General features: G+C 44.3%; 10 protein-coding genes across 11 annotated transcripts; 5 read left to right on the top strand and 5 right to left on the bottom strand.

Annotated features, from left to right (window-relative positions):
* Nucleotides 1-133: 133 nt before the first annotated feature.
* On the bottom strand, nt 134-3,647 carry LOC108111066 (coatomer subunit beta'). The gene is made up of 4 exons (XM_017220394.2): nt 3,163-3,647; nt 2,419-3,038; nt 1,767-2,349; nt 134-1,520 (listed from the first exon to the last, which is right to left on the bottom strand). The coding sequence occupies exons 1-4, from the start codon at nt 3,515-3,517 to the stop codon at nt 334-336; spliced, it is 2,745 nt and encodes a 914-aa protein (XP_017075883.1). The 5' UTR covers nt 3,518-3,647; the 3' UTR covers nt 134-333.
* A 388-nt stretch (nt 3,648-4,035) lies between these two features.
* On the top strand, nt 4,036-6,033 carry LOC108110983 (protein disulfide-isomerase A5). Its single transcript, XM_017220290.2, has 3 exons — nt 4,036-4,861; nt 4,918-5,529; nt 5,597-6,033. Exons 1-3 carry the CDS (start codon nt 4,204-4,206, stop codon nt 5,857-5,859), a joined length of 1,533 nt encoding a protein of 510 aa, XP_017075779.2. The 5' UTR covers nt 4,036-4,203; the 3' UTR covers nt 5,860-6,033.
* A 305-nt stretch (nt 6,034-6,338) lies between these two features.
* On the bottom strand, nt 6,339-8,334 carry LOC108110984 (stAR-related lipid transfer protein 7, mitochondrial). 2 transcript variants are annotated; one of them, XM_017220293.2, is made up of 3 exons: nt 8,208-8,334; nt 7,379-8,148; nt 6,339-7,316 (listed from the first exon to the last, which is right to left on the bottom strand). In XM_017220293.2, exons 2-3 carry the CDS (start codon nt 8,018-8,020, stop codon nt 6,687-6,689), a joined length of 1,272 nt encoding a protein of 423 aa, XP_017075782.1. In that variant the 5' UTR covers nt 8,021-8,148; nt 8,208-8,334; the 3' UTR covers nt 6,339-6,686. The 2 variants fall into 2 exon arrangements, with proteins under 2 accessions (XP_017075782.1, XP_017075781.1); XM_017220292.2 differs by having other exon boundaries at nt 7,379-8,328.
* Nucleotides 8,335-8,814: 480 nt separating this feature from the next.
* LOC108111200 (transcription factor TFIIIB component B'' homolog) lies at nt 8,815-11,181 on the top strand. Its single transcript, XM_017220594.2, has 3 exons — nt 8,815-9,917; nt 9,978-10,306; nt 10,369-11,181. The coding sequence occupies exons 1-3, from the start codon at nt 8,918-8,920 to the stop codon at nt 11,113-11,115; spliced, it is 2,076 nt and encodes a 691-aa protein (XP_017076083.2). The 5' UTR covers nt 8,815-8,917; the 3' UTR covers nt 11,116-11,181.
* A 290-nt stretch (nt 11,182-11,471) lies between these two features.
* On the top strand, nt 11,472-12,191 carry LOC108110816 (NADH dehydrogenase [ubiquinone] 1 beta subcomplex subunit 9). Its single transcript, XM_017220047.2, has 3 exons — nt 11,472-11,658; nt 11,733-11,872; nt 11,928-12,191. Exons 1-3 carry the CDS (start codon nt 11,561-11,563, stop codon nt 12,122-12,124), a joined length of 435 nt encoding a protein of 144 aa, XP_017075536.1. The 5' UTR covers nt 11,472-11,560; the 3' UTR covers nt 12,125-12,191.
* A 188-nt stretch (nt 12,192-12,379) lies between these two features.
* LOC108110817 (DET1- and DDB1-associated protein 1) lies at nt 12,380-13,280 on the bottom strand. Its single transcript, XM_017220049.2, has 2 exons — nt 13,210-13,280; nt 12,380-13,155 (listed from the first exon to the last, which is right to left on the bottom strand). The coding sequence occupies exon 2, from the start codon at nt 13,145-13,147 to the stop codon at nt 12,824-12,826; it is 324 nt and encodes a 107-aa protein (XP_017075538.1). The 5' UTR covers nt 13,148-13,155; nt 13,210-13,280; the 3' UTR covers nt 12,380-12,823.
* Nucleotides 13,281-13,543: 263 nt separating this feature from the next.
* LOC108110814 (immunoglobulin-binding protein 1) lies at nt 13,544-15,085 on the bottom strand. The gene is made up of 2 exons (XM_017220045.2): nt 14,681-15,085; nt 13,544-14,624 (listed from the first exon to the last, which is right to left on the bottom strand). The coding sequence occupies exons 1-2, from the start codon at nt 14,801-14,803 to the stop codon at nt 13,605-13,607; spliced, it is 1,143 nt and encodes a 380-aa protein (XP_017075534.2). The 5' UTR covers nt 14,804-15,085; the 3' UTR covers nt 13,544-13,604.
* A 94-nt stretch (nt 15,086-15,179) lies between these two features.
* On the bottom strand, nt 15,180-16,151 carry LOC108110815 (glutaredoxin 3). The gene is made up of 3 exons (XM_017220046.2): nt 15,838-16,151; nt 15,518-15,780; nt 15,180-15,462 (listed from the first exon to the last, which is right to left on the bottom strand). Exons 1-3 carry the CDS (start codon nt 16,045-16,047, stop codon nt 15,285-15,287), a joined length of 651 nt encoding a protein of 216 aa, XP_017075535.1. The 5' UTR covers nt 16,048-16,151; the 3' UTR covers nt 15,180-15,284.
* Nucleotides 16,152-16,355: 204 nt separating this feature from the next.
* LOC108110812 (ribosomal RNA processing protein 1 homolog) lies at nt 16,356-19,043 on the top strand. Its single transcript, XM_017220044.2, has one exon. The coding sequence runs from the start codon at nt 16,458-16,460 to the stop codon at nt 18,510-18,512; it is 2,055 nt and encodes a 684-aa protein (XP_017075533.2). The 5' UTR covers nt 16,356-16,457; the 3' UTR covers nt 18,513-19,043.
* A 1,903-nt stretch (nt 19,044-20,946) lies between these two features.
* On the top strand, nt 20,947-22,329 carry LOC108110495 (phenoloxidase-activating factor 2). Its single transcript, XM_017219575.2, is given in 3 exon segments — nt 20,947-21,177; nt 21,369-22,034; nt 22,036-22,329. Coding segments are annotated over 3 exon segments (1,083 nt in total). The 3' UTR covers nt 22,222-22,329.
* Nucleotides 22,330-24,069: the final 1,740 nt, after the last annotated feature.

Genomic DNA, 24,069 nt, shown 5'->3' with positions numbered 1-24,069 from the left:
AAAAATATACGCCAAGAATACAGGTACCAACGCAAAATAAATTTGCAAAGTATATCTCCTTGATGTTAAAATTTATCCAATATCGATATATTTTCCGCTGATATGTTTAAAGGACAGTAAAACGCCCGGATAATTTGAATTTGTTGTATAAGTATTTATTGCAGTTTTTGCTCCATTACTGTTGTACATAATATTAATAGATATATATTTAAAGAACATTCAATCAAATCAAATGTGAATGTATGCGCGGAATTCTGTGGCTCAAAATGTGGGACTCCCGTAGCAGTAAACGATAGTTTTATATGGTATTCTAGATCTGGATTCGATCCCGCCCTAATCGTCGCTTAAAAAGTCGTCATCCAGGTTCACATCTGTCGTATCAATATTGTCATCCAACGTGATGCCATCTATCTCCAAGTCTAAATCGTCGTCGTCATCCGCGGCGGAGGTAGGCTCGGCCACCTGGCTGCTGGGAATAGCAGCTTGAGCGGGAACGAAAGTTGGCTTCACCTTCTCCTCCGGCTGTTGACCGGCACCACCCTGCTCGGCGGCAATAAGTTCCTGGAGGGGATTTCGCTCGCTGTTCAGGGGCAGTTGCGCGGCTAGGCGCGCCGGCGCCTTACGTGCCCGCTCCTCCTGCAAATTTTGCTCCACGCGCAGCGCGTCGCCCAAGCCCGGGAAGAGATTTGTATACTGAGCCGGATCAGCTAGCGACTGACCAGCCTTTTCATTGACCTTGCCAAGCTTTTCGCGCCACAGCTCCACAATCCTCGACATCTCGCTTGGCAGGTAGGTGCGGGCAAAGAACGCTGCCTCTGGTAGGCGGTTAGTATCGATGAGAATCTCCAAGCAACGTTGCACGTCCGAACGCAGGAAGGCTGCCAGGAAGGCGAGATTGTGGCGTCCCTGTATCGAACCGGCGGTGCCAACATCTTCAAGCAACTGAGCATCTCCAGAAGCGGTTGAAAGCAGCAAAAGACCGCTGAAATCGTTCGCCTTCTGCATACATTCCTTTACCAAAGCCATATTGTTCTTGCTCGCTGCCACATCCGCCAGCTGGGACCACTTCTGGGAATTCTCCGACTCGCGGGCCAGCTTAAGGGCAATTTCCAACTCTCCTATCTGCAGGGCCAAGTCGAACTTGTGGTCGGCATCGGTAGATACTTGCAGTGCCTGGGACTTGAAGCCCTGTTTCTCTAAAAAGTGTGCCACGCGGGTTCTGTGCTCCTTAGGAATGGTGGGTAGCACTATGTCCGCGCGTTCGAAGTCTCGGCGCATCACCGCCGTCTGGTACTCCAGCACGGATAGCTGCAAGCAGAAACTGATCACGTTCAGCTCCTTGTCACCCAGATATATGCGGTTGTCCTTGGGCACATAACCCAGCAGATACATTGTGCGATCCAAGTGGGATACTGTTACGATCTCTCCACCTACATAGTAGTTAATGCGGTTTACTGAATTGGTGTAGATAAAGCAGTCGCCAACCCATAAGCCTGTCTTGACGCACTCCGAAACCTCGCCTGGAACGAAAACGATTAGAATGGTAAAAATAATCTGTCAAATATAAAAAAAGGTAAAATATTTGAAAGATGTAACCAAATATGTAACCAAATTAGACTGTTTCTTTTTTGTTCATTAAAGTAATGAATCACAATGGGAATTTTTTTCTTTTTTTGGAAAAAGGCCCGGCACATATTATCAAGATAAGATAATAGATGTTTATCTTGTTCTAATTTTTAAATGGCATCTATTATTATTTTACTTACCCAATACGTTGAAGGCACTTTCCACACCGTCATCTTCTAACCCTTCCTTGGACTCAACAGCATTGGCAACCTGAGCTGTGTCCACACCTAAAACAAAATAAGAGTCATCTGTGGCCAGACATACTAGGCTACCACTCTCGTTCCAAAACACGTTCTTTGGCTGGACCTCTATGCGTCGCACCAGCTGTAATGTCTCCCAGTCGTAGAAAGCTAATCCGGAGGAGGTCTTTACGCCAAAATAGTAGCCACCGTATATGCTTTCTGCTCCGTACTCAGGGGTGAAACTCTTGCGCTCCTTAAAGTTGCGGAAGAGGCGAACGGTGCCGTTATTCTCCCTGATGGCATACTCGTTGCTTTCCAGCGCCCACACAAATTCTTGGGCGGACCCGAAGGCCTTGTTTCGCAGCGCCATCGATGTGTAAATAATATACTCTCCGTCACCGCAAACTACGACGAAACGACCGTTGGGGTTGTGGGCAATAGTCTGCGGATAGATCTCGCAAGCTCCCATATCCTTTACGGCCACAGGCAAGCGCTCGCCATCCTTAATTTCTGTTCCATCGGCAATTGTTTTTAAGTTGACCTGTTGATCGAATTAAAAGGGTTAAATAAATATATTATTAAAATAAAAGGGTAACCGATCTTTACTAACCTGCTGCATTTCCGAATGCTTAGCCCAGATAATCTTGCCTCCGACCACGTCCATCGACATTGCCGGCTCCTCGCGGCCTACCTTAATAATGATGGAACCCTCGTCGTAACCCAAGGCCACGTTGTTTGTACCCCTCATACTGGAAATAGTCCAAACACGCTCAAAGCCATAGTTAAGACAGGTCTCCAGGCGATAAGTTCCTGAGTGCCAAATACGAACGGTACCATCCTCGGATCCTGTCAAAACGATGGGCAATTCTGGATGGAAGCAAACGGCTGAGATGTTCTGCGCGTGTCCCTCCAAAGTTTGCACGCAGGTTTTGTTCTGGTAGTCCCAAATCTTTACCAATCGATCGTCGGCGCCAGAAATAAGATAGGGTTTGTCGCCACCATGGTAGTAGTCCACACAGTTAACGCCCTTTTCATGTCCCTCTAGCGTAAAGTTGGCAAAGTTCGAACCCAGTTGCCATACCTTTACCGTGCGATCCAAGGAAGCAGAGGCGAAGGTGTTGTTATCCTTCGGGTTGAACACGATCTGCATGACATAGTGCGTATGACCCTCGAAAACACGTTGGCAGGCCCACATCTTCTCCCAGTTCCAAAGTTTAATGAGCATGTCATCTGGTGGTAAAAGAGGAGGTAGGAGTCAGACACACAACCAAAGCATACTTCCCAGCAGGCACGCAATGTAAACACAGGGATTGGGCGATGAATTGGGAAACAGATCTTTTCACCGTTCACTTACCACTGCTTGTCAGTACCAATGGTTGTGTAGGATGCACCGCAATGCAACGAAGGTAGTCCGAATGAGCCTCATACGAGTGCACCTTCTCAAGCGTGTTGTAGTTGAACACCCGGATTTGCATGTCATCCGATCCGGTAAGGATCCAGTTCTTGCGTGCCACGAAGCGGGCGGAGCGCACAGGCACGTCGCAGACCTCGAAATCCTTTACCATTTGCTGATTCTCGTAATTCATGATGTGTACGTGGCCATTGTACAGGGCGCACAACATCCACGGCTCCGCCGGATGGAGATCAACGCACTTGACCCGATCCGATCGCGACGTCAGGCGACGCTTGATGTCCAGTTTGAGAGGCATCTTCCACGGTTTGGGCAAACTATGGCTGTCTGCGAAAACACTAATTAATTGCGGCGAGACCAGGAAAACTCTTTTGCTGCTGCCTCTGCTGCTCTTCTTCTTGACCGTGTTAATGTGTCAGAGCTGGCTGCTAGGGTTGTCGCCCGCCACGTACAAGAGCTGGCGTTTGGATTATCGATAGTCGCAAAAGAGGAAGTGGTGACCATTTGGCTTGTCGAACGTGGCTGCTAGAAAGATATTTAAAATTACAATTTTACTTTACTTCCTAAAATTAAAATAAAAATTAAACATATGTACTAAACATCAATTGCTTAAGTTAGATCGATTATATGGGTTGGTATGAATAATAAAAATAATTGAAAGTTACTACAGCTTAATGATTTATTAATAGTCCATTATAATATCTTATTGGCTATATTAAAGCAAGGCTTGGTGATTTAACCCATTACTAGAGATGGTGTAGTTAAGTTCCAAACAGCCGGCACTTTTAAGCAGGCTCTTAATACCATCTCTTCCAAGCCAGCTATCGATAGATTTTTCAGCTAGTCCACGTCTTCTACCTGCAGACTTATTTGTTAAATCAAAATCTTTTATCTGTATAAAACATGACTAGCTAATGTACACTAAATAATATATCTGCAGACAAGCATTTCCATTACCGATAAGTTCAAAGATCAAGCGCTCTGATGTGGATCACGGGCCAGTTTGTTTTCCTTTTGCTAGTCGCACTTGTTGCCGCTAAAACGAAAACGTCGGCGGTGCAGGAGGACATCACGGAGTACAAGGACTTTAAGAAGCTGCTGCGGACCAAGAACAATGTCCTGGCACTTTACGTGACCAATGCTAAGGCCGCTGCCAGTGAATTGAAGGTTTTCAGAGAGGCGGCGGAGGCGATACGGGGAACGGGAACGATGTTGCTCATGGATTGCGGGCATCATGATCGTAAGAAACTGTGCAAGAAGCTTAAAGTCTCACCGGATCCTTACGCCATCAAGCACTATAAGGATGGAGACTTTCACAAGGACTACGACCGGCAGCTTAGCGTAGGCTCCATGGTAACTTTTATGCGGGATCCTTCCGGGGATCTCCCTTGGGAGGAGGATCCCGCCGGGGTGGATGTTCTGCACTTCAGCGACGCATCATCCTTCACAAAACACCTACGCAAAGATATCCGGCCCATGCTCGTTATGTTCCATGTGCCCTGGTGCGGTTTCTGCAAGAAAATGAAGCCGGACTACGGCAATGCGGCCACGGAGCTTAAGACCAAGGGTGGTTATATCCTGGCGGCAATGAATGTTGAGCGGCAGGAAAATGCTCCAATACGTAAAATGTTCAATATAACTGGTGAGCCAAATATCACTGCTTTGGTTTTTTCATATTTAACGACCTTTTTTCTACAGGTTTTCCCACCATGATCTACTTTGAAAATGGCAAACTTCGATTTACTTATGAGGGTGAAAACAATAAGGATGCGTTGGTATCTTTTATGCTCAACCCAAATGCCAAGCCCACGCCAAAGCCCAAGGAGCCCGAATGGTCGGCGGATACAAATTCGGAGATTGTCCATCTCACATCGCAAGGTTTCGAACCCGCGTTAAAGGACGAGAAGTCTGCTCTGGTTATGTTCTATGCCCCCTGGTGCGGACACTGTAAGCGCATGAAGCCTGAATATGAAAAGGCTGCCCTGGAGATGAAGCAGAATAAGATTCCCGGACTCTTGGCTGCACTGGATGCCACCAAGGAGCCTTCAATAGCCGAGAAGTACAAAGTTAAGGGCTATCCTACTGTGAAATTTTTCTCGAACGGCGTATTTAAGTTTGAGGTTAATGTGCGCGAGGCATCTAAAATTGTTGAGTTTATGAAAAATCCCAAGGAGCCGCCACCGCCACCACCGCCAGAGAAGAGTTGGGAGGAGGAGGAGGACAGCAAAGAAGTGCTTTTCTTGGATGACGACACGTTCAGCTCGACGCTTAAAAGAAAGAAGCACGTGTTGGTCATGTTCTATGCTCCTTGTAAGTTCAGTTTCCAGATTTTTGGCTAATGAAATTTTACCCAAATTACTAAAAACTATATTTTTAGGGTGTGGACACTGTAAGCACACCAAGCCTGAGTTCACTGCGGCTGCCACAGCATTGCAGGATGATCCTCGTGTTGCATTTGTGGCTGTTGACTGTACAAAACATTCCGTGCTTTGTGGAAAGCATAATGTGCGAGGGTATCCTACCATAATATACTTCTCTTACCTCAAAACCAAACTGGACTACAATGGCGGACGGACCAGCAAGGACTTTATTGCCTATATGAACAATCCGCCGAGCGCAGCGGACCGCACAGAACTGTGATACGCTGCTGCCAAGTGTAATGATACTTCTATTTTGCTATTTCGCTATCTTACTTTTTGTATTAGCCCTAACTGTATTTTTTTTGTTAAGTAACAGCCTTTAAATTCAAATATTATATAGAATATAGTTCATTTTCTTACTGAATAGAATACTAATAAATAATGTTAAACCTTATATACTTTCGGTTACACACTATAGATTTTATATATGTAAGTATTGTTAAATTTTATTTGTACTCGTATGCCATGATAAGATTAGCAAAAAATTCGGGCAAAGATTTTGAATAGTAATTAAATGATAAAAGCACACCAGCATGATTGGATAATCAGAGCTTTCTCGCCACAAAGGACATATGTTTTAATTATTAAAACATAAATTAGCTTCCCGATCCGTTGTAGATAATTGTGTGGCATACGGCGTAAAGCTTCAACAGTTGCGGAAATATTTCATTATAATAGACTTCAGACTCCCTGTGTATATATATTTCCATTTTTTTTATTGTACAAGTAATTTCAATAGTTTCTATTTGCTTTTAAAACAATTTCTAAACTTAATATATTTTGGTATAGCTATATAGCCGATAGATATATATTAAAAGTTCCTCATCAATGTGGCACACATTCGAAGAGCAGAAAAATGCTAACAGCTATTGCACACTTGCTCTGGTTTCCAGTGGATTCGATTTTTCTCGTCTAAATTGACTTTAAAGTCTGAGGAACGGATAAACGGAAGATGAAATTGGGCGAGGGGATCGTTTGATTGGTGGCTCTGTTGGTGAAGGAGTCTAGGTAAGAAAAGGGGGGACGAAGGATACCCAGGCTGGTGAGTTAGCGCTCTGCTTCGGATTTACTGTTGACCTTGCGCCGACTTAAACTGCCAAGCCAACTTCCGCGCTGCTCATTTGCCGTATACTCGTCGTTGATAAGTGCGAAACCGTGGAACATATCCTTCATCTTTATAGCCCGGGAACAGGCATAGTTCTTCGTGGCCACATACATCTTAGTAAGAAACTCCGGCATCTGTTTCTGCGTCACCCAGGACTTGATATTCTGCGGAATGGGTACGCCCGGATCATCATAGTATGTAAGGACAAAGTGCAAGCCCGGCTCATGAAAACCCCGGAAAGGCTTGATGACCATCAGACTCCAGTAATCGGTGACTCGCACTTTTCCAGACAACGCCGGGTAGCTGTTGTGCTTGGCCCCACGGTTGCAAATGAAGATTAACTTTTTGTTGTCGTCTTTGATGTAGCGACGGCAATAGACGTAATCACGGTTGGCAAAAAGTCGCGGCCACTGCATCTCCCAGTATATCAGATGCGAATTGCTGCCCGGCACCGGATCTTCGCTGATGAGTTCCAGTCTCAGGGCCGTATCGTCCCACTGGCGGCGGTAATCCAAGTCGGTTTGAACATGAAGAAAATCGTCAGCTGTGATGTCGTCGAAACGGGCATAAACCTGGACGGGCAATGTTGAGGGTTAGGATGTGTTAAACTCAAAAAAAAAAAAAAAAAAATCACCTTATATGAGTATAAGGAGGAGCGCTCCTCGCGTCGCCAAATGCTGAACTCGTTCTTACTAAAGTATGGCTCCCATTTGTGGTCGTCCTGGGCCTGGATGCTTACCGTACCCGGTGGAGCATTGCGCACATCTAGATCCAGAGGCTGCCGGCAATTGCTGATGCTCGAATCTGCTTCCGCCTCTTTGCTGGTGGATGGCTTGGTTTGACCCTTTTTGCAACGCAGGTTGCCCAATTGACAGTAGCAGTACTTCATCTTCTTGGACTGGCAGCGGTCGCACAGCTGATTATGAGGCAAGGTGTTGATGAACTCAATGTCCCTGCGACAGAGATCAAAGTTGGACAAAGACAAACGCTCCTTGTTCCAGTCAAAGCCATCACTTCCGAGTCGCTTGATGTTTAGCCCGACGAGTCCCACTGCACTCATCACCATTCCCCGGAGAGGGGGCTGCAGTTCTCGGCGGTAGTAGGCGCGCCATAGCTGCTTTAGTCCCTGAGTTCCATATACAGACTGGTAGAAACTAAACAACTGCTGAATGCGGCGCGACCGCTGGGCAAAGATAGACTCGCATTGGTAGCTCCAAGCGCGCAGCGTCTCCCGCGACTGGTTCTTAATAGCCAGCACAAATCGATTGAGCAGCATGCCGGCTAATTCAATTTGGCCGTAGGCCTCCCGCTTGCATAACAGCTCACTCAAAGTGCGGCGACTTTTTTAATGCTCCTTCGCTATTACTGTGCGCTCGCCCACTTGGCACATTTGCCGCCTTGAAACTTGTGGAATTTAGTACTTTTAGTCAGGACAGAATCGATCGGTTTGACGGAAGCCTTACTACACGAAAGGTGGGTTATGTTCTGGCCGGGCTTATCATGTTTGACCGATTGAAAAAAACGTGCAACTTGCAATTTGTCTGCCGCTTATGTTGTTATTCCCACTGTTTCTGTTGTTGTTGTTATGTCGTTACAGGCAGCAGTGTTGGAAACTGGCTGACCCCTTTGTGAGAGTTGACAGCTGCGATCAATGATCAGTGATGAGCGATCCAACTTTCTTGAACAACTAGACAATAAAATGTTTATAAAACATATATTACATTTAATTCTACCAAATGTTTGCAAGACACAAAATTTTTTTGTAACACTAAAAAGTATCATGCCATAATTTAAACCAAAATTAGTATAACTTTAGGCCTCATATCTGACACTGCACAAACGAAATCGTTTGACATCTAAACATATATTTTGAAAGTATAAATATTTTGTGTAACTCTATTTTTATTAAAAGCAACAAAAAAAATATTTAAAAGAATAAAACAATTTCTAACCACTAAAAACTAGTTAATTTATTCATATTTTTAGAATGGAAAATATTATCATATATCTTTTGTGAGATTTTGACCCACTGTCTTGCCATGTGACGTTACCAACACTACAATTTGGAAACTCGTGGTCGCGGCTGCATTGTTTTTGTTGCGTAGATTTTGATTCGATTTAATGTGTGAAACTGCCTTTGAGCCTGGAAGAATCCTAAAAGAACCCAGGCAGGATGTCCATGCGGCGCCAGCGCATCAAGGCTCCGGCCAACTTGTCGCTAATCAAGCGCAAGCCACGCAAGGAGGAGCTAACAGCGCCGAAGGTAGAACCAGAGGAGGAGAAGGGGGCGGCTGTGGCTGAATCCCCTACCGATGCAACACCCCCTTCGGAAGTGGAACTCGAGACTGATGCAATCGCCTTTAAAATGCCCGCCAGCTCGGCTGGGCAACTCGAGGATGTCTTCCATTCGGATCTTGAGGACAATGTCATTCAAATGGATTTGCAGAAGACTGCCAATGGCTTTCCCATGTCCCCCAGCAAGGCGCAAGCCCGCCAGCGTGTTCGGCCTATTCCCGTATTTGGTCAGCGGCGCAATAGCCTTGTGGGCTCACCAATGGCTGGTGATTACGAAGGAGACTACTCATCGCCGGCCACGCCTACGCGGCGGGAGCGCTACCTCAGCGGTTCCTCGTCGGGCACACCGCAACAGCAGCAAGTGTCCTCACCCATGCCGCCATCACCATATAAATACCTTCCGCCTGTCATGAGTCCAGGCATGGGTCGCATTCGCACCGAGTCTACGTGTTCCACGTATTCCGAAGGTGGCAGTAAGCTGCGAAAAGGCGATGACAAGTCGCAAAACCAAGGCGGACAGCGTTTAAATGCACGGCGAGACTTCGAGACTCGCTTTAACAAGGGCGTTCCCGACAAGTCCACTTTTAAGATGATGGACATGATTTTTTACAATCCAGAGAACAACCCTATGGTGCCCAAGCAGGCGGTAACGACCATCAAGGACGAGACCAACGGCGATGAGGCTAAGCCCTCGATGGCTCAGCTGCTGGAGGCTAAGGGAGAGTCCACAACTGCCATGTTGGTCCCTCAACTAAAGCTCGATGCCAATGGCGAGATGATAATTGATGAGAAAACCCTTGAAATCGAGACCACAGCGGAGGTAGAAGCCCGCAAAGTGTTGGCCAACTCTTCACTTATTCTAATGGACGAAACAACGGGTAAGTTTCACATTGGTCACAAATCAAATTTGAATTTTTAATTGCTTGTTCATTAAAAAGGTGATAATGGATTCTATAAACGCCACAAACGTACGCCCTACTGGACGTCCGATGAGACAGTCCGTTTCTATCGAAGCCTTCAGATCATTGGGACAGATTTCTCGCTGATGTGCCAAATGTTTCCAACTCGTTCTCGTCGAGATCTCAAGCTCAAGTATAAAAAAGAAGAGCGCACCAATGGACAGTTGATCAACAAGGCGCTACTCTATCCTAAAGCTTTTAACATCCAGGAACTCAAGGATCAACTTGAGGAAGAGGATCGCGAGCGGGAGGAAAATGATCGCCAGTGGAGGGAAATTTCCCGTGCTGTTCCGGGCAACCCTAAAAAGGTTTATACAAAAAATAACTATTATTAACACACATACGTAAACTTCCACTATATTTTTTTTAGCGTGCGCGAATGCAGCAACAAAGTAAGGCATCTCGAGCTCTGAACGATGGTGATGTTGTATATGAAAACGAGCACGTGACAAATAAGAAGCTTAGCAAGCAGGCCTGGTCCAAAAGACGCAAGGAGTTGGAGACCGATGAGAATGACGGAAGTGCATCTGCCAAAAGAAAACCCAAGGCTAAACGACGGAGCCCTAAAAGTGTGGAAGCAGAAGGACAGACAGATCTGGCGGACATTAAACAGGAAAAAGCCATTAAAACTGAACAAACAGGAAGCCATTTACCAGCAGGGGGAGAGCTACAGGCTGAACTTAATGGACTTCTGATGGATGATCCGATGGAATTCGAAGAAGCTGTAAGCAAGCCACGTGATAAAACTATCACCAATATGGATGACGGTTCCCTTACCTATGTAAGCGACGTCGAATCCGGAATTGAGACTCCTAATCGACGACCGGAAACATATTTAATTAACTTTTTTGAAGACCAACAACATAGTCACGAAGTTATAACTCCTGATGACCCCATTCCGCCCACCACTACAGAACCTGATATCGAACAAATTCTCTCCGAGCTGGCTGAGGGATCTTTGGCCCTCGTATCGTCCTTAGATCCAGAGCACGAGGATCGGGTGCTCAACGAAATCTACATGCTGGACAAAAAGACGGGCGAGTTGTGTGAAACACCGCTGAATATACCAGAGCATATTGTTCAATGCATAATGGATGTTATGCAGTTAGAGGACTAAAATCATTTTATATATTATGTTAAGTGTATTTGTTAATAATTATAATTTATTAAAGCATTTCGCTAGATGCATTTAATTTATTTTCCATTTTTCATTTATTTGGGCACCGATTAGGCTCAAAACATTTACACTTTAAAAAACATAATTTTCATATATACGGGTAATGCCATTTTGTTTTCAGTCACAAAAACAAATTTATAGTAAATAAAACAGTACAGACAGGCGCTGCTTTTATTTTTAAAGCTTACGCAAAAATTTTAAATTAAATATAAAATATTTTTGAATTTACCACCTTTTTTAGAGTGGTCGCATCTTCAAAAGATTTGAACGTTTCCCAACCCTGTAATTTTGTAAAGCGCTTTACCATACTGGACTTTTGACAGGTCTTGTTGTTGTCGAGGCTTGGTAGCAAATTAATAGAATTTAACCAATTTACACCCGAACGATGGCCCAAGTTCCCTTGGCAATTGTCTCGCACAAGCGCCAGGTGTGCAGTCTGTACAAGCGGGCGTTGCGCAATCTGGAGGCCTGGTACGACCGACGGTGAGTGCAGCTGCTAAATGTTCGAAGATTATATAATGAGCAAGTGCATCTGATTGGTTTTAAATCCCCGCCAGCAATGATTACCGCTACCGCGCCGTTCAGCTACGCGCACGGTTCGACGAAAACCGCTGCAAGGATCTGGGCGAAGGCATCCAACTCCTTGCCTGCGGACAGAAGGAGCTCTTTGAGACGAAGCATTTCCAGCCCCGAAACTGTAAACAAATGGTTTTTTATTGGATGTACACTTTACCAACATTTTATCCACTTAGTTGCTAACAGTGCCGGTGGCTGCGCTTTCGAACGAGAGGTGATCCCGCCCGACTGGTTGCTGGACTATTGGCATCCTCTGGAGAAGGCCCAATACCCCGAGTATTTTGCCAAGCGGGAACAGCGTAAGAAGGAATATGTGACCTGGTGGGAGAAGCAATACGGCAAGCCAGACCCAAAGGACCTAGGACACCACTAATTTTAGAGTACAGTAGTCAAATCAAATCCAATCTTTGTCTTTAAAAGTAAATCTATTGGAGCTGAAAGCATGTATGTATGTCCTGTTACAAATCTGTAGTCTTTGGGATGCAGTTGAACTTTCTACAGATGAAATATGTACGTTATGGACCATGTCCTTAACAGAAGTGACCTGAGTTGGTTTTCTCAACGCATTTCTTACAGGCAAGAAGGTTAAACGCTATTATATTCGTTAAATGTAGCTAGGCATTGTAAGTTGTTTAAATGTATTTTTAATTACAACAAATGGTGGAAACTTATTTTCATAGGTAAGTATTAAGTATTGAAAACGAGTACCTAGGAACAACATGCAGCCGTAAAAAATTTAAGGTGTGTGGCATTTTTCTTCAAGACAACTAATTATTCGAACTCATTGATATACTGTTGGCCTACGTAATAATTTAGCTATGACAATTTGGTTACATCTCGGATTAAACTAATAGCTTAGGTTATTTTTGAATGAGAAATGGCAAACGATTCAAGTAAATTTTTTACGAATTATCGATTTCGTGATGAGGTCGTCCGACTGCAACTCCTTTGTACTTAATATATTTTATTTAAATTTATTTATGTAAATGAAGGTTGGTTTGTGCTGGCGAAGCTCGTGGTCGAGAATGCTTTGTGGGATGTCCTTTGTGTGCTTAGCCGGAGGTCCTGCCGCCTAGTTCAGCTCGTTGGGGTCTAATCGTGGACGCTTTTTGCTGTTGGTGCCGTTGGGCGTGGAGGTGTTTCCATTTCCATTTCCGGACTCGCCGCCGTGCTCCCGCTTCCGCTGGAGCGTTTTCTTATCCCACTGCTGGGTGAGATAGCGCAACAGGACGCAGCGCTTATCCATCACGATCAGCTGCTCGGAGTGCTCATCCTCGGTGGGTAGGTAGACGGAGGCCCGCTTTTGCGACGTTCGAATACCATGCTCGTTGCTCAAATGAGTAAAGTTGCTCGAATCGTGTATTGGCAGGCCTTTAATGAAATCTCTTACGGACATTTTGCTAACTGCGGAGAACCAGATATTAGCTCAAACTTTACTTTTAGTGAATTTCTGATTACCTAATTTCGATCTTTTAAGATATATTTGTTTTTCAGTTGAACAATCGACCTTTTTGTGATTTTTGCTCAAATTTTGTGAAGAGTTTTGTTGTTGCTGGTGGTGGGATTGGAATGTGTTAGTGTTGCGAAATGACGGACTGCTAATAATCGCTTACTAACACTAAAACGGGAAACTTTTTAAATTGAAAAATTGTATTTATTTACAAAAGGTAAAAACTGAGAAATATTATGTAGTTATGTAAAAAAAACTGCCCATACAGGTTAATTTTTAATAAAATGATCAACCTAAACTATTATGGTCCATTAAAATCCTTTTAAAAATTAAACTTAAATATGAGTTTATTGTAGGATAGTATCTTCTAGATCATCCATTTTATTTATTTTTATAAAAATACTTAACTACGGTTATGGCGGTTTCCGTCACCGCGACGCACAACATCCTTGTACTCATCCATGCGCCTCATGCGGTCCAGATACTCAGGATCATCCTGCTCCGCCTGTAGTTCCTCGATGGCTTTTTCTTCATCTTCCTGTTCGTTTGGATCGCGGGCTGCGGCGATAGCCTGTTCCTGATTCATCTTGGCCACTTTCTCCTCGTCGGGAAAGATGCCTTCGTCGACACGCTGCTGGTAAAACTCATTCACAGTCATGATGGGTAAACTTGGGTAACCCAGACCGAATACCGCCTTCTGCGTGGCATTGCGGGTAATAATGAAGGGCTGCAAGGGCTTCGGTTTTGTGGCCTGCTGATGATGGTGGTGATGTCCGGGTCCATGACTGTGTCCATGACCACGGGAAGTGGACGATACAGATGGTTGATGTTGGTTTGATGGACGGAAACTGTCCACTTCATTGTCCGCTTGGCCACCAGCCATTCGCGAAAGACGCATCTGGGCCAGTTGCTTCATTACGCCTAATGATTCTAGTTCCTGCTTGGAGTCTATGATACTCTTGTCCAAATACTTTAGGAAGAAAGCCCGCTTTGACTCATCGTCAGCCGTTTTGTTCTTGACTCCATCACGTATTTTCGCAATATACTCATCAATCTCTTTCAATCGGCGATACTGGGCTATTTTGTCGTTCCTATTGAAGGCTGCCTCTATTAGCTCTCGCTGTTCGCTTTTTCCAGCCTGGCTGTCTGCCTGGGCCACTTCAGACTTTGGTGCCGGACATAGTTCGTACTCCTGGCAGCGTTGCAGATGGTCCTTAAAGTAAATTTCCCCCAGATCTATAGATTGTGTGCTATTGGGGCTGTTGATCTTGGTGGTCAGCTTTCCCAGGAAGTAAGGGAGCAGCATAAAAGGCAACGATTCCGTGGAGACTTCGTCGATCATCTCGTTGGAACTGAACATATTCACCTGGTTAACAATCACTGTAGCTTGCTCGAAGAGGCTCATTGCCTGCTTTACTTTGTTCTAGAAGGTTAGATATGGCAGAATTTAAAAAAATCACATCAGTTGGGATACCACACCTGAAATTCACTGCCATTGAAGGGCAGTTCGGTAACTTCCAGCTCGTCAAAGATGTTCCAGCCACTTAAAAATATGTCCGACAGCTTTTGGTCCTCACTTCCAACTGTATTACTCGCAGCCATCAATAAACTTATTATTTTAATATGTGTTTTTTAAGACAATAATATGAGTTGCGAAAATAATTTCCAAGCCGACGCGCTACAGCTGTTAATTTCACAAGTTCCAGGGCTGCAACATAACACATTCACCAGGGCTGATTAAATTTTTATTAGCATCAAGATAATCTTTTTAAATATTTATTCGTTAACCTATTGAACAATAAGGATTTTAAAACCTATAAATTAATTTAAATTTTTATATAGACAAATTTGTTCGCCTTGATTATAAACATTTAAAATCCAATTAGCATGCTTGATTAAAAACAAAAATGTTTTGTTATTAAGAAATAAAAATAAGTCCATCACTTACACCCTTTGCAAGAACATACATATATAGAAATATTGGCGAAAATCCTTTATTAAACTGTACAAAAGACTTAGGACTCAGCAAAATGTTTGTTTCTGTTTTTATGTGTCTCGTGGGTCAGGTTGTAGTTAGATGGAATTATCCCTTGAGCGTAGATTCGAGCTCCTTGTTGGCCACCAGTTCCTTGATGATGTCTAGCCCCCCGATTAGTTCACCCTTAACGTAAACCTGGGGATAGGTCGGCCAATCGGAGTAGGTCTTTAGGCCCTGTCGGACCTCCTCATCCCCCAAGATGTCAAATGTCTCATACGGCAAACTGTTGGATATTCTTGGTCAACAAGAGAAGGAAAAAATATATGCGAACCCCATACTTTGTGTCGTTTACGATGGCGATGAGCTGTTTAGAGAATCCGCAGCGTGGTCCATTCCGGTCGCCCTTCATGAAGATCATTATCGGAGCCGTGTTGATCAGTGCTTTCAAGCGGTCCTCTAGCGTTTGTCCTGTTGCCGCCGCACTGCTGGCGCTTTCGGCTAACTTCTTGGATTTGGTGCTAATGGCGGCAATGTCTACGCCGTCGACACGGTCCACAGCGGATCCCTTGGCGAAAAATATTACCGTGGGTACAGCTTCGATCTAGAAAAGCCGCAAATTTATTATTACTTCTCTTAATATTGCTAACGGCAAAATCACCTGATGCTTCATGGAAATCTCTGGAAATTGTTCGGCATTCAGGCTAATGAACTGCAACTTCTCGCCAGTAATTTTGGAGAGCTCCTCCAGGGCGTCCTTTACCTGACCGCACTGCTCAGCCCAGTCGGCAGCGAATAGCGCCACGGTCGTCTTGTCTGCATTTATGTACTTTTGGTACTCCTCGGCAGCCGTCACGTTTACCACTGACATGATTTTCTTGATTTAATTTTCTTTAATAATCAAATTTATAAAAAGCAGACCGAATTATCAGCTGGGGAAGAGTGTTGCCAGTATATGCGAAACGGGCCTGTGTAGTCAGCTACTAAAAAATACTACATACTCGTACATCGATGCATGTACAACATGTACATGAATAAAAAATGAAAACTTTTTTAATAAATGCAGCATAACATCAAAAATAACAGCTTTTTAGAAAGGTTGGTGTTCTGTTAATAGTAATGGGTTGATGCTTTTTCAAAGAGAAATCAGGGCTGACAAAGCAAATGTGAGGTATTGGATTAGACATCTGGTAACACTGAACGGCAACACGTGCGGCCGTACCGTATTCAATATACACAGCTCACTTATTTTTCGCAGCTAAAAGTTGAATTAGCCGGAATATGGTGACGCGCAAGAAGCCAGTGAAGCGCAGCGCCGAGGCTGCAGAAATCCAGATGGAGGATGACGAGGAGGCGACTCAGCCGAAGATGGCCAAGGAGTTGATGGTGGTCGCTCAGGAGGTAAAAATTGTCCGTGCTCTGGCCTCTAACGATGTGATACTGCGGAATCGTCAGATCCGCAAGTTGCCGAAGTGGTTCAAGGTCCGGGCCAGCAGCTCCTTCCCCATCACTGAGGAGAACTTCATGCGCATCTGGAAGGGTTTGTACTACAGCATGTGGATGTCGGACAAGCCGCTTGTCCAGGAAGAACTGGCCGAGCAGTTAGCCCAGATGGTGGACGCCTTTAACGGTAATACGGCTTGCAGTCTAGGCTTTTTCAGTGCGTTTATGCGCACCATGTGCCAAGAGTACTTCGGCATTGACCAGTGGCGTATGGACAAGTTCTTGATGCTAACCCGCCGCATGGTTCGCTATGTTCTCCGTCTGCTCAAGCAAAACAAGTGGTCGGCGGACCTGATCGCCGCCTTTAACAGCAGCATGCAGCTTTCCGTACTCTCGGAGCAGCCCAAGAGTCGCGGCATGACCATGCACTATCTGGATGTCTTTTTTGAGGAGCTGGCCAAGGCTGCCGATGGCGAGATCAGTGCCGCCCAGGTCAATTTGTTTTTGCGTCCGTTCGTCACCTATATGGCCACCCAGCGAGATGCCAAGCTCGTAGCGCAGTGCCGCACTAGGGTGTTCTATCACCTGCTGTATCAGAGCGACCTGGGACGCGAGTACAGCGAAAAGTACAATGCCTGGAAACTGATGGGATTCCCCACTGCCTCTATCGATGACATTGAGAAACTGGACTCTGGCTTTGACGAGGAGGATGATGAGGGCAACGCCGAGGAAGAGCCGCCACGGGCTACATCTCTAGACCCCCGGGCTGGCAACGTAGATGTTCACATGCCGGAGCTGCCGCTCAACGCTGATTGCGTCCTAGATGAGCTGCAAAAGCAGCTGCGCACGAATGAGTTCAACAGCAAGCGCCGTAAGGGTCTGCGGAAGCTCATTCAGATTTTTGAGACCTACAAGGGCGGAGAGTTTCCACTTGGAGTGCGCACTATGCCAAAGGTTGAGGGCCAAACTCTTTCCGAAATGGTAGAACAAAAAGTGGCTGCTATTGATGAAATGGAGGATGAAGTTTTTGGCACTGGCAGGAAACTCAAGAAGCTAAATAAATCCAAGCGCAAGCGCCTGCTGCAGTCCATTAACTTTGAAGAAGTGGATGAGCATAACTATGACGATGTTATCGGTAAGGCTCTTCCCCTAGAGCTGCAGAAAAAGGTAAAACACAACGCAAAGGTCCGGTCCAGTATAAACAACGCCTGGGTGGTAGAAGAAGTTACAGATACTCACGGAACTGCAGATGACAAAGAAGACAAGCAGGCTAAGTCAAGGGCAAAAAAAGCAAAAAAGGAGGACACGCCCATTGCGAAAAAAATCGAGCAGTCAAAGGCAAAAAAGGAGGGGCAGAATAGGGACAGCAAAGAGCAGTCTAAGTCCCAGGAAGACCAGTTAAAGCCCAAGGAAGAGGAGTCCAAGCCGAAGAAAGAGGATCTGCCCGAGACCAAAAAGGAGGAGCAGCCTAAGATGAAATCCACTCAAAAAACCGATATTTCTAGCGATAATGAAATCACCACCGCCACACCACAAACTGCCAACGGGTGGGATGCCCCTCTAGAGGCTGGCGAGCAAGACATTTTCGTTCCTTCGCGCAAACAAAAACTGAAGCAGGTCAACACCAAGCTGCAAAAGTCAACGCCAAAACAGGCTGCGCGTCTGCAGTTTGCCACACCTCAAACTGGAAGTGCAAAACGTGTGCGGATCATGACCAAGAGCAACTGCGTCTATCCCAAGAGCGACTACTACCGGCAACTTAAGCTGTCTCCGCAGCTGCCCTACGATGCAAATCGTTTGCCTGGCAAGAGCGTTCTCAAGCCGCACGTGTTACCGGGTCCAATTCATCCTAATTTCAAAGGGGCTAAGCGATTATTCAACGACACGCTGTGACACTGCGTCCAGTGGCTGCGATTAGGATCGGGAGAGGTTCAGGAACATTAACGTGGTATAATCCGAGAAGGTCTGATCTGACAGGATCTCCTGCATATAAAAAACTATCCCAATGTCCTCGGAGATTAAGGTGCCACATCCACCATATACATGTCTTACGCTGATTTTATAATATTAACTGATAAACACTAAAGCTTCCATGCGATATTTTGCTAATTTAAAATGGTACTGACTTTAATTAGTCCAAAATGCATTTTAACAAAACTTTAAAGTTTTCAATTTTCCATAATAATTGAAATTTTTACTGCGTTATGTGCTGTTTTGACTAACCAATTTATAAGGTTATCTAAATGCCATTTCAATAAGATCCGCATAAGACATGTACTAAATGTAACCCCTTAATATTTTAGTAGTTACAATTACGACTTAATGTACTATTGCTTGTAGGCCATTTTATGTTCAAGCTATCCTCTGAGTTGATACTGAAATAAAAGCAAACGTAGTATATGTAAAATGATATACAAAACACAAGTTTAGCCTTTCACTTTGGTGGGGACCGAACAGAAGCATTTTAATTTGTAGTGCTTTATTAAAAGGACAGAGTAGAGCGACTCTGAAGCTATGAAGAATAAACATCTCTGCATTTTATATCTATATATAATTTTCTATATATAATTTGTAACATGGGTAGTCGATTTGGCTAAAGTTCCTGATAACGATTATATGTAAATTCATACGGAAAGGCTTCCTTCTACTTGTTACATACTTTTTAATAAATAAAACTTACGCTTTTATTTGAACAGCAAAGGTTACATTTTTATAAACAATTAAACAAAACAATTTTTCGGAATTTAGTGCTTTGTTTTCTACCTTATCAATGGAAATAATAACTTTGGTTTGAACGATCTAGATTAATAGAAGGGTATCAACTTAATGTTTCTTTACATCAGTCGTTGCACTCACTGCTCCCAATCTAACTCACTCGGCGCCGTTCTTGAGTTTGCTGCTTACAGTCTGTAGGATTTCACTCAGTTTGCAGTCTAGTTAAAGATATTGCATTTAAGAGAGCATTTTGCATGCAACTGTTGTTCAGAGAGAACCTTTACACAGTGAATAACAGTACTCAGAAGAGCAGTAGTATTATTACGTTTGACTCAAAATGAGTTTAAGTTTTTAAAAAAGATGCTCAAATGTTAATAGAGTAATTTCTTAGTCTCCAAAAATAAATTTATTTAATCTAAAAGTTATTTAAATACAACAAAAGTTCAATTATAATTGTATATGCATTTGCACAATTTTTTGTATCCATCTAGGCAAAATGTACTTTTGATCCATCCAACATCAATGTCTGAATAATCATTCATATAATAATTGAACGTTTGGCACCACAAAATTTTGCTGGCTGATGGCAAGGGGCTGACATGTTTATAAATATATTTAAAGTGAATGGCCAGCAACAATAACAGAATTCATTTCCTCGAGGATAACATCTGTTCAGAAGTGTTGCAACACGATTGAACAAATTAAGTTTCACACAGGACCAGCAGGCACAGGACACGTTAACGTTCTACATATTTGAAGCATGTTTTGTCCTCCTGGTATCTTTGTCCTCTAGCCCACTTCAGCTCACTCGATTCTATCTCATCCTTCACTATTCCTGTTGACAATCTGTTTAAGTTGCGTAAATCCCAACCAAACAAGTCAGTGCAACAAATATGTATGTCCAGTACAAACAGGCCCTACACATCGGTTGTGTGTCTATCGAACGGCTGGGAAACTATTTCCCCAGCCGGAAAAACCCAACCTGTCTTGTCGCCACCTCATTTTCCTTTTGAGTGTTGTGTGCATGTCTTGTGTATTAAAACTTGTCGAAATTTTATTCAATTTACATGCACTTAGGCGACGATTGTACATTAAGATATGACGCAGAACTTCAACCAGAGCACAGCTGATCCGCATCCTCCCTTCACTTCTAAACCCCTAGACGCTCAATTCGAATACTCGGTAATAGATACGTGGATACGTGTAGATGTCGGCAGACTAAGGAAAGTGCCAGATTCATCTGCGTAATTGGGCACAGAACGATTACCCCTTCCTGCGGACATGTTTATATAGCTTGCATTGTAAACTTACGTTTAAAATTGCTTATTAGGTAAACTACGTCTACCATATACTATCTATCTATTATATACTTTACAGGGAATATGCAAATGCTGAACTTTTTTTTAGATTACCGTCGCCTGAACCATTTGGTGGATTTCTCCAGGTCAAGCCCCTTTTTTTCAGCACAATAACGCCTATTTTTAGCTCTTTAATGGATCACAATCTATTTTTTACCCAATCAAATCGGGGTGTACGGCTTGAACTTTGGCGAGGCTATAAAAGCCAGCTGACGGCCAGTGTCGCAGTTCAAGTGCAAGGCACCTGTTCAGGGATGGGTCTCGCGGCTATTTGGCTTCATCGGATTGTGCTCATATACTTTTTGGGGTTTCAACTGCCCTCGATATCTTCATTCAAGAACTGTGGTCCGGAAAAGCAATGTGTACCGTATGAGCAGTGCAATGAGGGTTTAATGGTAGACGGAAAATTCTATCCGGATCGCAGTCGAACGACGTTGGATGAGAACTGTCACTATATGGAAAAGTGCTGTAATATCCACGATACGGTGAGTAATCTCTTTTATTATTATTTGTAGTTTATTGACAGTTTATATAGTTAACATATTGTATTAATTTTACTTTTTATTTCCGTCGATATAACAAATGTTTTTATTAGTTTTTAAGCATCAGTTTTTTATCTATTTATATACTGTAAGGAATTGACAGATTTTTTTACGTAATGTGTGTATAAAAATAGCTCTTGACACCGGGATATCAACAGGAGGCGACCAACTGGCCGTGTGGAGGACGTCACGATCTTTGGTATTACCTCCGACCTCTGGGTTACAAGCAGCAGGAAGCCAAGTTTGGCGAGTTTCCTTGGCTGGTGGCGATCTACGGGGCGGGTGATTACCTTTGCAGTGGAGCACTCATCACTCCGCTGGCGGTGATCACCGCAGCCCATTGTGTCCAGAATGTAGAAACCGAAAAGCTTCTTCTGGTGGCTGGAGAATGGGATGCCGCCGTCGAGCTGGAACCTCAACCGCATCAAGCGAGATTGGCCGTTGAGTCATTGTTGCATCCAAATTTCACGCAGATGCCGCTGGCCAACAACATGGCGATTATTATAGTAGACAAGAAGACCCCCTTTCTGCTGGCTCCCAATGTTCAACCCATCTGCCTTCCGCCTCCTGAAATGAAGTACAATTACAGTCAGTGCTACATATCCGGTTGGCAAAGGGGCGACTTTGTTGGATCAACGATCCTGCCTAAGCGATGGACCCTCTATGTCCTGCCACCTGATCAGTGCAGAGTCAAGTTGCGATTGTCATTTTTGGGACGACGACACACCCATAATGATAGCCTACTATGCGCAGGAGGGGACAAGGGCGACTTTGTTTGCGATGATGTAGAGATGACCGGAGGTGCCCCTGATGTGCCCAATTTCCGGCCACGATGATCGATTCCTTTTGGCCGGTCTTCTGACGAGAACAGCTCGCTGCGATGGCCCACAACTTCTCGGTATTTACACAAACGTTAAGTTACACCGGCAATGGATCGATCTAAAGCTGAGGGAACGCGAACTCGATATCCGGCAATACATGGTGTGAGTAGATCCCCGATATAAAAATAAAACATTTCTAGGAAAACTCTGGCTTGGTTGTACTCGGTTCCTATTAGTTTCTGATTTCGTTTAAAATACCCAACGGATTGTAAATAAAAAAATATTTCTTCTTTGAAAACTGTATTTTTCTGTGTACTGACCAGATGGATGATTCACTGATCTGTAATTTAAAACCTTTTCTTGGCCCATAAAAAGCCCTGGAAAAAGTTCCCTTACTCAGTCTTGTAGATGGTTGTCTCTGCAGCAGCGACACTCCTGGATTGACCTCCCATGGGCTTCCAACTAGTTTGCCTGCTGATGGGCTTCTGGCAACTCGCAGCAAGTGCAAGAATAATCTCTAGGGAAGAGCTTGACGAGGACGACTTTGTGGATGTGGACTTCAATGGTTGCTCTAGTTGCGAGGAAAACTACAGGAACTTTGTTTTCGTTTTGAAAAACTCGGAGTTGACAGATGAGGCGGCAGCTTCCGTTTATCCATATGTGGCATGTATAATGTGGCTCATATTGACAGCACTGGTGATTTGCCAGCGATGGCAGCAAATAAAAAATAAGCTTTAGTCTTCTTATTGAAATACGTTATGTGGGAAATACAAAGTCGCTGTTAATTAAAAGAGCTTTACGCCTGACGGACGGCTGGGCTCACTCGCAGGACTCTCGTTTGTCCTTTGTGCAGAATCGGATTTTGGCAACTCGCGTTGAATTATGGCTTGGCGATATGTGGCCGCTGTTTTGCATATCCTTGTCCACCCTGGCTGCCTTGGTGCCTAAATTGAAAATTGAAAAATTGCTTATTGCAAATTTGTTGCCCGCAATCGCATGGCCATACGACTCGGAAAAGGCAGAAGAGAGAACCAAAATATCGTTACATGCTCTTTGCTCTTTTGAACTTCCGTTTGCCATTTTGGCGTAGTGCACGTGCCGGACAACGGACAACGGACACCGGACTCGGACTGCAAGTACGGAATAGGGAGCACGGAAGGGTCCTGAGCTGGGTCCACCCGCTGGCTGTTGCTGCTGTTACTGCCTCTGCTCCTGCTGCCGCTTCCTGTGCGAGAATTTAGCAATATATTTTTCTTACTCCGTTTGACGTCCTTCGTATCTGGCCAACTGCAATGGCCAACAGTCAGCATAGCCAGTGCTGCCATCAACTATTTAAACTTGGAGCATAAATAAAAATACCCAATAAAATACATTTGATAAAAATTAATCGTGGCTCAAAAATAAGTACATTGATATACAGGGAGGGATATTCTAAACAATTATTGAATACAAAATATATGGGAATTAATTCAGAGAATGTTTTTGTTTACTAAGCTGTAAAAGGTAACTTTAGGCTACCAGAATCATCAGGCTAAAAAGGACAAAGCGGCTGCACTGCATCCAACTGCAGTGGCATTGGCAATGGAAATGGCAATTGCCAAAGCGAACAGAACGTTAAAGGAAAATAGGAAACTTTTGCATATTTTGTACTTTATGCTTGAAATATTTATGATCTCATGCAATTTGTGGCTTACTACTTGGTCTTGGCCAACGTCTGGGTGGTTTTGGCCCGGTCTGGTGTGCTTGGCTGGCCACGGGACCACATCTAGCGACGTGTCTGCCAATCTGTGAAATATGCTGCTAATGCACTTATTGCCATCGTTCTATTGAACTTATGTCGGAATCGTCTCAGACTTGTGGTCTCTGCATTTGATGGTTTCCTCTTCCTGCTCTCGCTCTAATTTAGGGCGAATTTTTGTGGCACTTCGCACTGCCCACGACCCAAGGCCCACGGCACACGCCCCTGGCACTCAGCCTAATTGTGCTTCCGATTCATCCTGAACTTAATGGTCTG

This window comes from Drosophila eugracilis, unplaced genomic scaffold, assembly GCF_018153835.1.
Source record: "Drosophila eugracilis isolate 14026-0451.02 unplaced genomic scaffold, ASM1815383v1 contig_353, whole genome shotgun sequence".
Lineage (NCBI taxonomy): Eukaryota > Metazoa > Arthropoda > Insecta > Diptera > Drosophilidae > Drosophila > Drosophila eugracilis.
The sequence above is the reverse complement of the archived record's forward strand: the minus strand, read 5'-3'. Positions and strand labels throughout refer to the sequence as shown.

Bases quoted from the DNA above. Each gene is read 5' to 3' on its own strand.
- LOC108111066 (XM_017220394.2), bottom strand. From the start codon at position 3,517: ATGCCTCTCAAACTGGACATCAAGCGTCGCCTGACGTCGCGATCGGAT. The intron at 3,039-3,162 runs GTAAGTGAACGG...TTTTACCACCAG, and splicing joins ATTGGTACTGACAAGCAGTG to ATGACATGCTCATTAAACTT. The intron at 2,350-2,418 runs GTTAGTAAAGAT...TTCGATCAACAG, and splicing joins AGCATTCGGAAATGCAGCAG to GTCAACTTAAAAACAATTGC.
- LOC108110983 (XM_017220290.2), top strand. From the start codon at position 4,204: ATGTGGATCACGGGCCAGTTTGTTTTCCTTTTGCTAGTCGCACTTGTT. The intron at 4,862-4,917 runs GTGAGCCAAATA...TTTTTTCTACAG, and splicing joins TAAAATGTTCAATATAACTG to GTTTTCCCACCATGATCTAC. The intron at 5,530-5,596 runs GTAAGTTCAGTT...CTATATTTTTAG, and splicing joins GGTCATGTTCTATGCTCCTT to GGTGTGGACACTGTAAGCAC.
- LOC108110984 (XM_017220293.2), bottom strand. From the start codon at position 8,020: ATGCTGCTCAATCGATTTGTGCTGGCTATTAAGAACCAGTCGCGGGAG. The intron at 7,317-7,378 runs GTGATTTTTTTT...TTGCCCGTCCAG, and splicing joins CCTCCTTATACTCATATAAG to GTTTATGCCCGTTTCGACGA.
- LOC108111200 (XM_017220594.2), top strand. From the start codon at position 8,918: ATGTCCATGCGGCGCCAGCGCATCAAGGCTCCGGCCAACTTGTCGCTA. The intron at 9,918-9,977 runs GTAAGTTTCACA...TTCATTAAAAAG, and splicing joins TCTAATGGACGAAACAACGG to GTGATAATGGATTCTATAAA. The intron at 10,307-10,368 runs GTTTATACAAAA...TATTTTTTTTAG, and splicing joins TTCCGGGCAACCCTAAAAAG to CGTGCGCGAATGCAGCAACA.
- LOC108110816 (XM_017220047.2), top strand. From the start codon at position 11,561: ATGGCCCAAGTTCCCTTGGCAATTGTCTCGCACAAGCGCCAGGTGTGC. The intron at 11,659-11,732 runs GTGAGTGCAGCT...AATCCCCGCCAG, and splicing joins GAGGCCTGGTACGACCGACG to CAATGATTACCGCTACCGCG. The intron at 11,873-11,927 runs GTAAACAAATGG...TTATCCACTTAG, and splicing joins GCATTTCCAGCCCCGAAACT to TTGCTAACAGTGCCGGTGGC.
- LOC108110817 (XM_017220049.2), bottom strand. From the start codon at position 13,147: ATGTCCGTAAGAGATTTCATTAAAGGCCTGCCAATACACGATTCGAGC.
- LOC108110814 (XM_017220045.2), bottom strand. From the start codon at position 14,803: ATGGCTGCGAGTAATACAGTTGGAAGTGAGGACCAAAAGCTGTCGGAC. The intron at 14,625-14,680 runs GTGTGGTATCCC...CTAACCTTCTAG, and splicing joins TCAATGGCAGTGAATTTCAG to AACAAAGTAAAGCAGGCAAT.
- LOC108110815 (XM_017220046.2), bottom strand. From the start codon at position 16,047: ATGTCAGTGGTAAACGTGACGGCTGCCGAGGAGTACCAAAAGTACATA. The intron at 15,781-15,837 runs GTGATTTTGCCG...CGGCTTTTCTAG, and splicing joins AGATTTCCATGAAGCATCAG to ATCGAAGCTGTACCCACGGT. The intron at 15,463-15,517 runs GTATGGGGTTCG...AATATCCAACAG, and splicing joins GCCATCGTAAACGACACAAA to TTTGCCGTATGAGACATTTG.
- LOC108110812 (XM_017220044.2), top strand. From the start codon at position 16,458: ATGGTGACGCGCAAGAAGCCAGTGAAGCGCAGCGCCGAGGCTGCAGAA.